At 37.9% G+C, this 14,936-nt stretch overlaps 1 protein-coding gene across 1 annotated transcript; it reads left to right on the forward strand.

Moving 5' to 3' along the window:
• The first annotated feature begins 10,358 nt into the window (after window positions 1-10,358).
• Window positions 10,359-12,804, forward strand: LOC131009605 (beta-1,2-xylosyltransferase XYXT1-like). The gene is made up of 4 exons (XM_057937020.1): window positions 10,359-10,551; window positions 10,906-11,052; window positions 11,148-11,252; window positions 11,651-12,804. The coding sequence occupies exons 1-4, from the start codon at window positions 10,392-10,394 to the stop codon at window positions 12,802-12,804; spliced, it is 1,566 nt and encodes a 521-aa protein (XP_057793003.1). The 5' UTR covers window positions 10,359-10,391.
• The last annotated feature ends 2,132 nt before the right edge of the window (window positions 12,805-14,936 follow it).

Here is a 14,936-nt window from a genome sequence, read left to right on the forward strand (position 1 = left end):
TATAATCTGCAGGGGCGGAGCCAGACTTTTGATTCAGGGGGGTCCAAAATTTTTTTAACGTAACTTTGAAAGTGTAGCGAAGTAAATCACTCATCTTTTTTAATTTTTGCAATTCCATCCCCCAATTTTTTCGATTGTCGAATTGTTGACTTGAAGTTTGTGTGAATTATTTCTCCATGTAATATTCATGTTACGATGTATTTTGCAATAAAATTACTACATATTGAAAATTATTGTGCAAATACAAGATACAGTCTCTTTCTAATTTGAAAAAAAAAATTAATTGAAATTGTACGAAACGACGTCGTTTAGGCCTCACAAAAACGACGTCGTCTTTACTAATCCACGTAAGCTGCAATTCAACACTCTGACGATCGAAAAAAAAAATAGGGGATGTAATTGAAAAAATTGAAAAAATAGTGATTTAATTCGCCACAGTCAAAAGTCACATTAAAATTACAAATTTGAAATAGTTTGGGATTTTATTTGCAAAAATCTCATAAAACTTTGTAAGACAAAGTAACTTTCAATATCAAATTAAAAAAATAAATCTCTAGAATCCAATCCAATCATGATATGTATAAATTAATTATGTGTTCACTTCTTCAAAACGTCTTAACTCTAAATATTGCATACCAATTACAGTTTAAAATAGCTCAACATAATAATAATGCAGACAAAATTATATATTTTTTATTTTTAATATAAAATTATGAAAATACCCCTACTATTTTTTAAAATCCCAGGGGGGCCCAGTGACCCCCCTGCCCCACCCCTAGCTCCGCCCCTGATAATCTGTGCCATTGTTTTCTGGGATTTGAGAAAATGGGATGAGATTTTTAGAGGAATCAAAAGATTGAATTTTTATTTTATTTTTTATATTTCTTGGACAGTTCTATTTTGTAGTGTTGTGATGAGTGATAGAATTGAATTGGGTGTGAAAATGGTGATGATTTGGATCGAAGGTGGGTGAGATTATAAGTGTTAGTGGATGACTGAATTGGGTTTGGCATCCTTGGAAAATTCTTTGCATGCTTACTGCTTAGAAGATAAAAACAATTGGATTATCCCAAACGCTATCTCCAATCCAATGTGGGTCACTTCAATACTAATAAAATTTAACTTTTTTGGAATTTGCTTGCTTATATATCTCCTTATGGATTGTTTATTGGTGGAGTAGGTAGTTTGTCTTAAATTAAAGCTTAAGAGTATTTTATACAATAAATCTATGCAGCCACATTGTGGCCACCCACACACTAATATAATAAGGATAATCTTGATTTATTGTATTTATTTTTTTAAATAAAAATAGGATTTAATTATTTTATTATATTCTCTATATTGTACTTATTTTTTTAATAAAAATAAAAAAATTACCAAAAAATTGTAAAAAAATAACTATAATGTAGAGAATATGATAAAATAACTAAATCTTATTTTTATTTTAAAAAATAAGTTAAATAAATTAAATTATTTTCTACTTAAGTAAATTGTGGGTAGCCACAATGTGGCTGTTTAGCATTACTGTATTTTATATGTGGAGTATGTCGAGCTAAAAAAATTTCTCGTACGTGATTTGTAGACTATTGCACAAACATTGAAGTTCACGGATTAATCAAACGGGATATTAATTATAGCGTTTAGAATTATGATAGAAAATGATTAATTTCCAAAAACTAATATTTCGAAAAATATATTGTGTCCCAACATTGTCGAATTTCCAACCTTATAAATTTAATACTCAATGTATAGATATATTATAACTAAAATGTCTCGGGTTTGGTTTCTAGATCAAATTATTGGGCATATTAACTACAACGAAGATGGACATGTATAATTCTTCACTTGGCATATTTATTAAATGATTAAGTCCCACTTCATATGTTGATTTTCTAATCTCAGAAATCAGATTCTCGACATTTTAGTTATAATTGAGAAACATTATATTTTTCCTTCGTATGTTGCGGCAAATTTTGATATTAATTTTGCTATTAGAAACATAAACAAGCTATGAGAAATTCTTTTAAACATAATTGCGGTATAATTTAGAGTTTTGGATTATTATCCATGCTTGAAACCTCATTCAGCAATTTGTCGGAAACAAAAAATAAAAATCATACATAAGTAAATGATTTTATCAAGTTTATTTAATTATTTAAATCATTTCTTCACGTGCGAATGCACGTTACTTATAGTAACACAAAAAAAGTTGATGCATGTGATACGATCCGTATCAATGGTGGAGCAATTCGAGTAGCTCAAACTCCAGAAATCAAGAGAGAAGAGAGAGATTTGATAAACATCAACCAAAATATTCATTCCATTCATGAGTAACTTAGAGATTACAATATTTATATCATTGATAAAGGAAACCTAATGGGCTAATGGGCTGTAGCATAATAGGGTTAATCTAGATTGGGTTTGGCGTATCATTCCCCACTCCTTCACAATCACCTTGTCCTCAAGGTGAAGATATGAAAAAATGGTGGTAGGAAGTCAGCAGATGATTCAACTTGCTAATTATAAAAATGAAACAAAATAGTGCCGACATAAAGATTGTCCGCCACATTCTTGGTAAGAAGCTCAGGCTGGAAACGAGTTGAAAGCTTGATAAAGCTATGCCCACCATGTGCTCGACATTAGTCCCAGCCGAAAACCTGTACAAAAATAAACTCAAGAACTGATACGGCGTGGTATGGAATCGGCTGGGTCATCCCAAGAGATCCGGCGGCGGTTCGTCACATAGCTGGACTTCTTGACCAAGTCCACGATCCTTCTCTTTAACTTCGACGGCGTGATGTGGCGTGGGGAGAAAGCGACGGAGACAAGCCTGTGCAATTGGGCTATGGGCAGCCACAAGCAAAGCTTTAAGGCCACTAATATTGGGCCCAAATATAATGATTGGGCTTGGCATATCATTCTTAGACTTGGGTCAAATATGAATCTCAAAGAACTGATTCAATGGGTCATCATAAACCCTCGCTCGCTGTAGAATAATTGAGATTGTCGGCAACATCGGTAGTGGGGGTACACCCTCAATAATCTCATCGTCGACTGCCGAAATAGGATTGCCCGGTGGATCAAGGTCATCTTCTCCATAACCCAGAAGGAGTATTTTTTTGTTGCGGCAACGGTGGGTTGGAGACGGTGGTGACTGACTAGGTGGGGTGGGCGTTGGTGGGGGATTTCCCGAAGGAGTTATTGGTGGCGGTGGTTGTGGTGGCGGCGGTGATGGTGGTGGTGTTGCAGGGCAAGACGGTACGTTTGGGGGTGGCTCGGTGGGAGAAGGTGGTATTGGCAGTGGAGGTGTTGACGGCGGCGGAGGCTGGAGATCTATCGGTGATAGCAGAGATGGTGGTTCGAGTCCTGTAAAAGGATGGGGCGAAGGGAATGGCTGTGCAGAGGCGCAAATGCTGGAGATATCCTTCACTTTAACTTCAACTCCACCCGTGGAATAAGGAGACTTGGGATCTCCAAAGTCATCCTTATCATCGGTGCCGAAAAGAATCAAATATTTGCTGCGGCATCGGACCAAGTTTGGTCACAATTGTAACACAGCCCGAGGTCATTTTTAGCTTCGATTTCAGATTGGCTTAGACGGCGAATGAGAAGAAGTGAGATGGAGTTAGTTGTATGTACGATTGGGGGAAACAATTTTGGTGGGTAATGGGCTGGAGTAATGGGCGGTGGGGAAGGGGATGGACACCAGCGGAAATCTGGAGCCGTAGTTGGTGATAGAGGGAATGGATTTGTGGCTTGCAAATTGGCGTAAATGGAAGGTTGCAAGTTGGAGATGGAGGTGTGAAGCTCTTCAATGGCGGCACAGATTTCAGATCTTGACATCTTTTTTTTTTTTGATAAAAATGGGATATTCAAAGAGAGAAACTCTCAATGAAAGCACCAATTGATACGATCCGTATCAATGGTGGAACAATTCGAGTAGCTCAAATTCCAGAAATCAAGAGAGAAGAGAGAGATTTGATAAACATCAACCAAAATAATCATTCCATTCATGAGTAACTTAGAGATTACAATATTTATAGAGTAAAATTTTGAAGTAGCCAAAATGAAGCATAAAACACAATTTGTGGCCACACATTGAAAAAACACAAATTTTGGTCATTTTTATTGATTTGGACGTTTTTACCCTTAATTAGGCGGACCGGGTAGGATCAGGCACGCGGGTCGCGTGCCGGGTCGGGTTAGGCACTTTAGTGCCATAACTGCCAAGATTTTACTTTGATTTTATTTTGGATTTCCGTTGGCACTTATGGCACTATTAGTGCCACAAGTGCCAACGGAAATCCAAAATAAAATCAAGTAAAATAATCATTTTGGGCACTTATGGCACTAATAGTGACATAAGTGCCATACTTGCAGCACAATACGAAAACAACAACATCATTTAAACCTTAAATGGATAATCTAAACCCTAAATGGAACATCTAAACCTCAAATGGATAATCTAAACCCTAAATGAAATATCTAAACCCTAGGGGGGAAGTGTGCACTTATGGCACTTATGGCACTAATAGTGCCATAAGTGCCATACGTGCAGCACACAGATCAGATCAGATCTGCCATGGCTGAAATCGAAGGAGGCGGAGATCAGATCTGCCGATGGAGGAGGCGGTGCAACGATCAGATCAGATCCACCGCCGCCGCCTCATCAGACCAGATCTGCCGCCGCCGCCGCGCGCTGGAGAGAGAGGGAGATGAGAAAGAGAGAGGAGAGAGCGGCAACCGCTGGAGAGAGAGAGAGAGAGGGGAAGGATCTCCTCCACCACCGCCGCGAGAGCTCCGACGAATTCTCCAAGCTCGGCGCCGCTGCCGCGCAGCCGTTGGAGAGAGAGAGAGGGAGATGAGAAAGAGAGAGGAGAGAGGAGAGAGAGAGAGAAGGGTAGAATAGTCATGACAAACAAAAAATGGACAAAATTTATGTTTTTTCAAATGGTGGACAAAATTTGATGTTGTATGTTGAATAGGTCCATTCGGCCCTATTGTTTCATATTTATATCATTGATAAAGGAAACCTAATGGGCTAATGTGCTCTAGCATAATAGGGTTAATCTAGATTGGGCTTGGCGTATCAACATGTCTATTCACGTAAAAAATTACATATATTTATATAATATATAGGGGTTATTGCCAGAAAATACATATACTTTATCAATTTTCTGGTTTATATCATGACTTTATAATTTGGCCAGAAAATACATCAATTTTCAATTTAATTACAATTATAACATGACTTTATAGTCTGGCCAGAAAATACACCAAGTTTCAATTTATTCTCAATTATAACATGACCTTATTTAGATTATTTTTCATCATAGATGTATTAATATTTATTGTATTTATATTAAATTGTTATGTACAAAATATTTATAATTGATTGATTAATTTTTATAAAAATTAAGTTAGATGATTAATTATTTCATAATATATATATATATATGTATGTATTTTTAAGCCATCAATATAATATTTTGTTATATATATATATATATTGATTTTAATGTTCTATTAATATATTATATATATATAATAAGTATTTATTTATTTAAATTATGAAATTATAAAATATTAGGACCAATAAAAAAAATTGCATACATATATAATAGAAACTATGTTAAAAAGTAAATAATATTATGTATTATTTACATATAGATATATATTTATCAAATATATATGTATTTATATATAGTATATTGTGAGATGAAAAGAAAATTAAAAATATTTAATGTATTAAACTTGATATTATTAGACTAAATTAATTATAAGGTCATGTTATAATTGAGAATAAATTGAAACTTGATGTATTTTCTGGCTAGACAATAAAGTCATGTTATAATTGCAATTAAATTGAAAATTGATGTATTTTCTGGCCAAATTATAAGGTCATAATATAAACCAGAAAATTGACAAAGTATAAGTATTTTCTGGCAATAACCCCTAATATATATATATATATATATATATATATATATATATATATATATATAACATAATAATGTTAATTTAATTTATAATTAATATTTTAATAAACAAAGGAGAAGTTCTGTCTATTCACGTAAAGGGCACCTGACTTAGCTAGGGCACGTCCAAAAAAAATAGTCGAACAAGCCTTACAAATGGAAAAAGTACTTGTGTATTTTGGGCTGTTACTGAGTTGTATATCTTCAATGCCCTTTAAACTCATACTATGATTGTTGGATATGCAAGTTCCCGAGTCTGACGAACTCTGATGATGATGTCATTTGTGTATAAATTTTCAATCATAATTATTTGGAACAATTCTTGAGTATCTATAAATTGAGTAATTAATATGCATTAAACATTTAAAATTGAGATTTTATTATATAAGTTTTGCTTCTTTATTTTCTTAGAAACTTGCGAGTTCTTGCTTCGTGAAATCCGTCGGAGTGTACCTTCAAATTTTTGAAATATAAGTTTTGTATGCCTGATTAGTATATACGTGGAATATAAGCAAACCATGTCATTTACCTTTAAATTATCTTAATTGGGTTTCTTGCTTTGGAGTTGTGTGATTGTGCCTGTGTGTTGCGGTGGTGATGGCGATATGATTAGCGGTTGTGACGCTGATAGAGAGAAGTTGACCGAGAGTGAGAGAGAGAGAAATTTCATTTAATTTTCCTTTTTTAAAATTTACTCCCTCCGTCCACCAATTCAAGGCCTACTTGCCTTTTTGGTCCGTCCACAAAAACAAGGTCTATCTATTTTTGGTAAGTTTTTATTCATTATTTAATCAAAAAAGTCAAATATTCTTTACAAAAAAGTAGGACATTTTCTCCACCCAACTAATAAAAATACATTTTTTCTTAAAAAGTGGGACCATTTCTCCACTCAACTAATAAAAATACATTTTTTTCTTAAAACCCGTGTTTTTCATATAGGCCTTTAATTGGTGGACGGAGGGAGTATATAAATACTAAATCAACGTCGTTTCAAGTAGAGGGGAACGATGTCATTTTGTTTGCCAGTCGAAATGGGCGAAATAGCCACTGGTGGACGTCGTATACCACCAAATAATTTCTGCAGAATTATCAAGAACTAATTAGTATAATGACAAGTAGGGTCGATCCCACATAGAGCAGATAAAATCATTCAATTCCCTAAAATCTATAATTTTGGTGATGCCACCACGCCTTAACTTTGAGAAAATTAATTATAAATAAGAAAGCAAATTAAATCAAATAAAATAACACTAGAAAATAATCAATAGCAAATTAAATCAAAAAAAATAACACTAGAAAATAATCAATAGAAAGGTAATTCGGCTCGAATAAATCCACACTAATTCAAAGCTCTGATCATCGACGCAATAATTAATTAACCGTGAAACGCAACGGACGTACCCCAATTCCTACTTACTGTGTCGATAAACAACGGACGTACCCCAATTCCTACTTACTGTGTCGATAAACAGCTGGAGACGCCAGACCTGCTTATTTCTCTTATTAAAATATAACCTAGCTGGAGACGCCAGACCTAAATTTAATATTCTAATAGCATTAAGAAGAAGGAACCCAATTTATATCAATTATCCTAGATACGCTAGTAATAATTAATATACCAATTAATTCCTACTACGAACATGGTAGTTTTATCACTAATCAGCCCTATTCCAACAATTACGGATTGGAGGTGCTAATTGACTGTAATCCAATTAAACCTAAGTTGGCCAGACTTAAATAAAATCAGAATTATCTTTAAACCCTAGGAATTAATCGAAATCAATAGGAATCAATTTTAAAACTAATTAGGTCTCACAGATTATTAAATTAGAGTTCCATTATTCTCGCCGAATTAAAAGTTTAGCTACTCATACTTAAATTAAAAACAAACAAATAAATTAAAGCAAGCATGAAACAAAAAAATAAATTAAATTGCGAATAAAATAAAATCACCACTTTTGAATTAAAAGAGAAATCGTCTTCTGCCAAAGTTCAAGAATTCGAAAATCAAACTAAAATAAAGTCTAAAGTAATTCTTAAGGAAAAGGAAAATAAAACTTCAATTCCTAACTCCCCTATGCAGCCGCCACTTTCTTGATCTCTCTAAGTAAAATAATGTGTAGTGCCAACTTCAAAAACTAAAGCAAGTAATTAACCAAATCTCCAAAAAAAACGTGAAGTACTAAATTGAAAAGGAATCAAAGGTGTTTTTAACAAAGTCAAACTAAAATCCTCTATATGCTAAATGGCGGCTACTGTTAATAAAACAAAAAGATAACCTAATTAATTACTAAACTATGCGGCTATACTTTAAATAAGCTAGGGGAATTAAAACCCTTAAGTTGTTGCTAATGGGCTTCGGCCCTTACAAAATAAAACATATGAAATAATTAAAATCAAGAGTTTTGGACTTAATTAAATTCTAGATAATTAATTCCAAGCCCAATCTCCAAACTTCTTCTCCATAGTCCACCATCTTCATCAAAATCCATGCAAAATTCGATTTCATCGACTTCTTTCATCCACAAGATCCATCTCCAATTTTCGTTCAATTCCTACATCTAAATACCACAAATCATGTAAAAGCATATAAAACCATAGCAAACACACACTAAACTAGGTAACTAAAATACACACATCAGCCACATAGGATTTTAAAGATGCAATGTCATCGCATATTTCGGAGAAATGACAAAAGTTCATAAGTTTATAGGTCATTAACCTTTTTTTATTATTAAAAATGAAAAAAGAAAAAAGAAAAAAGAAAAAAGAAAAAAAAGAAGCACTCCCTCTATGAAATCTATGTTGGAAATTGGTTATTGAGTAACCAATATTTGATTAAATTTTTTAGTACCGAAAATATTTAATTTAGCATAATTAAATGGCACAAATCGATGTACGTTTCGAGTAGATGATCACAGTATATTTATTTACTCAAAACCGATTTCCGATGAGTGAGAAATAATTAATTAAAGTTGGGTACTTGAAACGTGGAGTTGTGAGAAATGATAAGCATTAAAGAAATATTAATGTTTATCCCATATTGATTTGTGGATAACATTTATTGCAGTACAAAAGTTATTACATCAGAGCATGTAATAAAACTGTGTGCACACGTGACGGGTTGCAAAGCCCACACGCGCGCGCCGCCACCGCCCGCCCGTCCCCGGCACTCGGTCCCCGTCACCCGACGCGTGGCCGTGGACTTGGATCTTGGCAATTGGTCTTTAGCCTGGCCTTTGGGCCTACCCTTAGCTTCCAACGGACCTTATCTTTTTGGACCAACGATTTCTTGGTCTGAAGAATTAGGCCCTTTGGGCTTACCCTTAGCTCCCAACGGACCTTATCTTTTTGGACCAGCGATTTCTCGGTCCAAAGAACGAGGCCCAATCCGCTTTGACCTACACGTGCACACGGGGCTTGACCCGACGGGAGGACCCGTTGGTCTCCCAGCTAGAAGCTTCTCACATCTCTGTAACTCCCGTCATAATGGGACGGGAGAGAGTTACCTAGCAGATTTCAAACAGCCCTACTGTTACAAATGTTACAAGAGTAACTTCCCTGCAGCACTTGAATTTCATCAATGGATATTAAGGCTGTAGGCTCCCCCTATTGATGTGGTATGTGCTTATAAATAGGACAGCCTCCATGCATCCAACACACAGAACATACAGCATACAAGCACTTTACATCCACGCACTCCCTTTGTATTTCATAGTCGGAGTTCTGTTCTCGCTTCGTTCCAGTTCGCCAGAGCTCGTTGGTCTGCGGTGCTGCTACCTACGAGACGAAGCCGTTTCATCTTTGGAGACGACACGCCAAACCGAGAGCACTACCGAGGTGTATCTCGTCTTGCGGATAGAGGATCATCCTCGACTCGGCCTTTGTCTTTCCTGGTTTCATTTTATTTGTATTTTCAATACAGTTTGTTCTTTGTAATCTCATCTCCTACATTTCTGTTTAAAGTGTAATATGCCCGCAAGCATTGTATCTCTAACAATCTATTAGCTGGCTAGCTCGGCCTAAGCTCTAGCGACACGAAATATATGGAATATTTAAAATTAAATTATATTATGATTTTGAATAATCAAAGATTCAAAACAAGGTCACTAATTAAGGGGACATTTTGTTTCGGTTCAAACATTACCACTCCCTCCTATGATCATATCCATGCCAAAAAGAAAAAGATTACTGAAAAGATGTTCTCAACAATAAAATAAAGTAAATTGAAAAGATTTAAAATTTCCATAACGTAAACATCTCCCAAAAATCCGCACCCCCAGAATCCCAAAATAGTCTCAATATTCCTTCTTTCACGCTCTCGATCAAACACCGTCCTCTCGTTTTGAATGTGATTTGTGTCCCTCTCTTTCTTTCTCTCTCTCTCTCTCTCTCTTTCTCTCTCTCTCTCTCATGCAACTTTTCTTGCGAGTTCAGTCCGAGGGAAACTTTTGTTCACGAATATTTGATGTTACAGATAGATTTATTCAGTGTTTCTTGTTTTGCGTTGTTGATGGAATTTGGAATATATTCACGTGGAAATGTAGGAATAATTGTGTGTTTAATTTTGGAGGTATGCTGCCGTTTGATTCAATTTTGATTATATATTTTCGTTTTCTTATGTTCTCATTCTCAAACAGAAGGCAAAAATGATGAGCAATATGAAGCTCAAAATCCAGAATAAGGGGTGTATTTTTAATAGTGATTAATATATTTTAATCATGAAGGAAAGAAGATATATAAATGGAGATTGAATATTTTACTTCAATTTATTTTTGAAACATTGTGATTATTATTCCAACACAAAATTATTTTAACAAGGCTTTAATTTTCAAGACTAATAGCCAAAGAGAAGTTGTAAATATTTGTATTATGCATTGAGCAAACTAACTTTGATTACTTCTTAATTTTCTTCCCACCAATGAAGTTATCTTTAGCTTTTCTTTCAATCTGAGAATGGAGACGGATCAGCCAAATAAATTCTTCTCGCGTCTAACGACATCGATCTTCGTCATTGTGCTTCCTTTGCTCTTCGTCGATATTATGTGGGGCAACATCGCTTACTTCCAGCAACGTATCTTCCGTAATTTCATCAATTTTATCATTGATTTCATTTCAAGTATACTTAACTTATGTTTATTCATCTCAATAATCCTTTCTAATCTGCAGGCTCCAATTATTCCCCGGCTCAAACCATCTCCACCACCACCGCCGCCACAAAATCTGTCGGAGATTCCGATTCTTTAGATTTTGTCCTCTCAAGATTAGTCCAAGGTCTCCACATCTCTCTCTCTCTCTAAACTAGTTTTCAATTCACTATGGCTTCATTTATTTTGGTTGTTAAATTTATCATGAGAAATGGAGGGAAAAATAAATTTTGATCACCTTTAAACCCTCCTCACTTTTCCATCATTTTCCATGGACAACCTTTTTTCTTCCTTCTTTTCACTTCAAGGAGAGAAAATATCATCACGAGGTGTGATAATATTTTTTATTCTAGAGGTGTAAAGAAAGAAGAAAAGAGGTTATCTATGGAAAATGATGGAAAATGGAGAAGGGATTTAAAGGGTAAGAGTTTTCTTCCTTCCTTTTCCCTCTTTTTCTCATGATATATTTAACGATCAAAGTAAACGCACCCTGCTCTTACATTTTCATGATCACTTAATAAATAGGGGAAGACCTGAAGAGCTTCAGAGCAACCGGCTTCGGATGCGACACACAAGAACACTCGAAGCACTGCATTACAAATCGAGCTGCGCACATCGACACCACAACCATGACAGTCACAATCCCCTCCGAAGATCCTTTCATGAATGAAATGACGCTCCACCCCTACGCCAGGCAGGAAGATAAAACCCTCATCGAAAAGGTAACCCCGGTGAGGATAGTGCGAGGAAAGATGATGGCCCCACCCCCGCCCTGCGACTACAGCCACAACATCCCAGCAGTGGTGTTCTCGACTAGCGGATTCGTCGGCAACACGTTCCACGAGATGGATGAGACCATCATCCCCCTCTTCATCACCACCTTTCTCTTTAATACCCGCGTGGTCCTTATAATGGAGGACTACAAACCTTCCTTTGCCAAAAAATACCGCAAAATCCTCTCTGGCCTCTCTTCCCGCGAGATCCTAAACCCCGCCGCAAATCGGAGCGTCCACTGCTTCCCGGCGGCGGTAGTCGGCCTCAAGTTCCACGGTTTTTTGTCGGTGAACTCCTCCGACATACCGAGGGGGCTAACCACCTCCACTTTCCGACAGTTTCTCCGGCGAGCATATGACCTCAAGTACAGCCACATCTCTCAGATCAAGAACACTCCGACGGTGATGCTGGTGTCGCGCACGACGTCGAGGCGGATCATCAACCAGGATGAGGTGGTGGCGATGATGGAGGATTTAGGGTTTCGAGTGATTGTGGTGAAGAGAGCGAAAGTGGTGGCGAATCTCAACGTGTTCTCGAGCATGATAAACGCGTGCAGCGTGTTCGTGGGGGTCCACGGGGCCGGGCTCACGAACGAGGTGTTCCTGCCCGACGGGGCGGTGTTGGTGCAGGTGGACTTAATAGGTCTGGAATGGGCTGCAGAAGCATACTTTGGCCGTCCGACCCCGGGAATGGGGCTTCGGTACTTGAGGTACAAGATTGAGCCCGAAGAGAGCTCGCTCTTAAGGATATTCGGATCGCGAAGCCATAAGGCTTTCACGGACCCCGGAGGTGCATTTCCGGTAGACGCGGGGACGGAAGTGTACCTTAATGGCCAGAATGTTAATATTAATGTAGACAGGTTCAGGCAGACCATGGCTATGGCAATGAGCTTTATTAGAGATTAATCTTGTAAATAGATTATTTATTATTTCTTTATTAATCAATTGATACATTCTTTAGTTGAATTAGAATATTTTACAGACTCCTCTGTCAACTCATGGCTTATTTAGTTAAATAATAACTCTTGCTTAGAAATAGAGAGATAGAGGCTTTTTTTAGGACCGTAACTAAGGGGGTAATGCTGATTCAGGACACTTCATTGCGGGCCTACTATTTGAGGACAATTAAGAATAAAAAAAAAATCCTCCGTAGGACAATTTTTAGACCGACTGGGCTAAATAGCACGTGCCTTGCACGTGATCGATTACTTGTGCCCGATTGCCTACGTGGCAGCCACGGCGCCTCCACTTTACCATCCACTCACATTTTATAAAAAAAATAAAAACAAAATAAAAAATAAAAAAATATATCCCTCTCTTTATCTTCTTCTTTCTTCATACGTGATTATCAATTCATTGTCAAATTAGTTTTGAAACTTGAATCAATGTAAAAAGACCAAGTTACTTTAGCAGGACCCTAAAAATGAGACGTTAGTCCGATGTAATTGAGCCCACTCCGACCGTCACCCCCAGGCCTCATCCGCCTCAGCCGTCACTCCCGTCGTCAACCCCAGACCTAGGCTGTGGGGCCTAGTCTTCGACATGGATGGAACCCTAACAGTCCCCGTCATCGACTTCCCGACCATGTACAGGGCGGTTCTTGGCGAACAAGACTACTTCAGAATCAAGTCACACTATCCTTCCGGCATTGATATTTTACATCACATTGAGATGTGGGCCCCCGATAAGCAGAAACATGGCTACCAGATTATTGCCGATTTCGAGAAACCGGGATTGGATCGACTCCAGATTATGCTCGGTTAGCTTTCTCTTTCCCCAATTTCTTGTTTATATGCTTATTTTGATTCTATGAAGATCCCTTGATTGCAGATATGCTCTCCCCCCACGCCACTAACCCTAGTTGCCCTAAATCCTAAATTGTCGTTCGTTCCTGCTGGTGATGGACTCGAGTTCACCGGCTGTCCGTCGAGACAAGGGGGGCCTCAACCTTTCCCCGGTTTCATCTAACTTTGACGGGTTTCGATCTAAATCCCCTGCCAATGTTCCGTCTCAGCACCCGCCCCTCGAAAAGCCGGGTTATTCTTCCGGCGCAGTGGCTGTTGGGCAGCGCTCGTCGGGCTTCTCACCGAGTATAATCGGTGACCAATCTACTCCTAACCAGGACATCCCTGGTTCGGTACAGCCACTGCCGTCTTGAGTTGCTTCAGCGGCGCAGATAGAAGTATCGGGATCTACTCCGGCTGTCTCGTTCGCTGCTAAAGTTCAACCCAAGAAACCGGATGTTGCTGCGCATGGCCTTCGAGCCCTTCCACTACAGTGAGAAGGAGAGGTTGTCACCCTCTCAGTGCCCAAATCGGAATATCAAAAAAAGTTGGAAGAGTTTCAATTTGCACTAATCGGTAGGCTTATCCAACGTAAAGGGGACAAGCCGCGCACGTTCACCGACCTCTCTCATGAACTTCGAACCATATGGCAGTGCGCCGACTGTCAACTGGTGCCCATGGCTAAGGGATTCTTCATTGTTAAATTTTTGACGATGGAAGCGAAAAAGAAAGCTAAGGGGAGTTCTTTTCTCCAACTGTCAATCGGCCACGTACGCTTCCATGAATGGACTAGGTATTTCGATTTGTATAAAGAAGTGTCGTCTCTGGCTCAGGTCTGGGTCCGGATATACTATCTCCCTGTGGAGTTATGGACTCCGGTGATTATTGCTGGTATAGGTCGTGTTCTTGGTCATCCGCTGCGAATCGATAACGCCTCCGCAACTGGTCATGTGGGACATTTTGCGCGGGTTTTGATGGAACTTGACATGGCTTTACCTATTCTCAATTCGATCTACATTGATGACGGCGATAGATCGTTTTACATTGAGTTTGGTTTTGAATCTATGCCCATTTTTTGCTCGCGTTGTAAATTTACCGGTCATTCAACGGATAAATGCCGGAGAGCGGATAGGGCCACGAGCAGGCAAAAGATCACTGAGGAGCCTCCTACTGTGGTTGTGAAGAATCTTGCTAAGGGAGAGGGTCCGACTCCTGCATGGCAGCCCAAAGTTGATATTGCTAAACCTCTGTCAG

This window comes from Salvia miltiorrhiza, chromosome 2 (assembly GCF_028751815.1).
Source record: "Salvia miltiorrhiza cultivar Shanhuang (shh) chromosome 2, IMPLAD_Smil_shh, whole genome shotgun sequence".
In the NCBI taxonomy this organism is placed as follows: Eukaryota; Viridiplantae; Streptophyta; class Magnoliopsida; order Lamiales; family Lamiaceae; genus Salvia; species Salvia miltiorrhiza.

Excerpts from the sequence above, each read along its gene's own strand:
- LOC131009605 (XM_057937020.1), top strand. The coding sequence starts at position 10,392 with ATGCAACTTTTCTTGCGAGTTCAGTCCGAGGGAAACTTTTGTTCACGA. Across the intron at positions 10,552-10,905 it reads TTGTGTGTTTAATTTTGGAG|TTATCTTTAGCTTTTCTTTC; the intron begins GTATGCTGCCGT and ends CCACCAATGAAG. Across the intron at positions 11,253-11,650 it reads CCTCTCAAGATTAGTCCAAG|GGGAAGACCTGAAGAGCTTC; the intron begins GTCTCCACATCT and ends CTTAATAAATAG.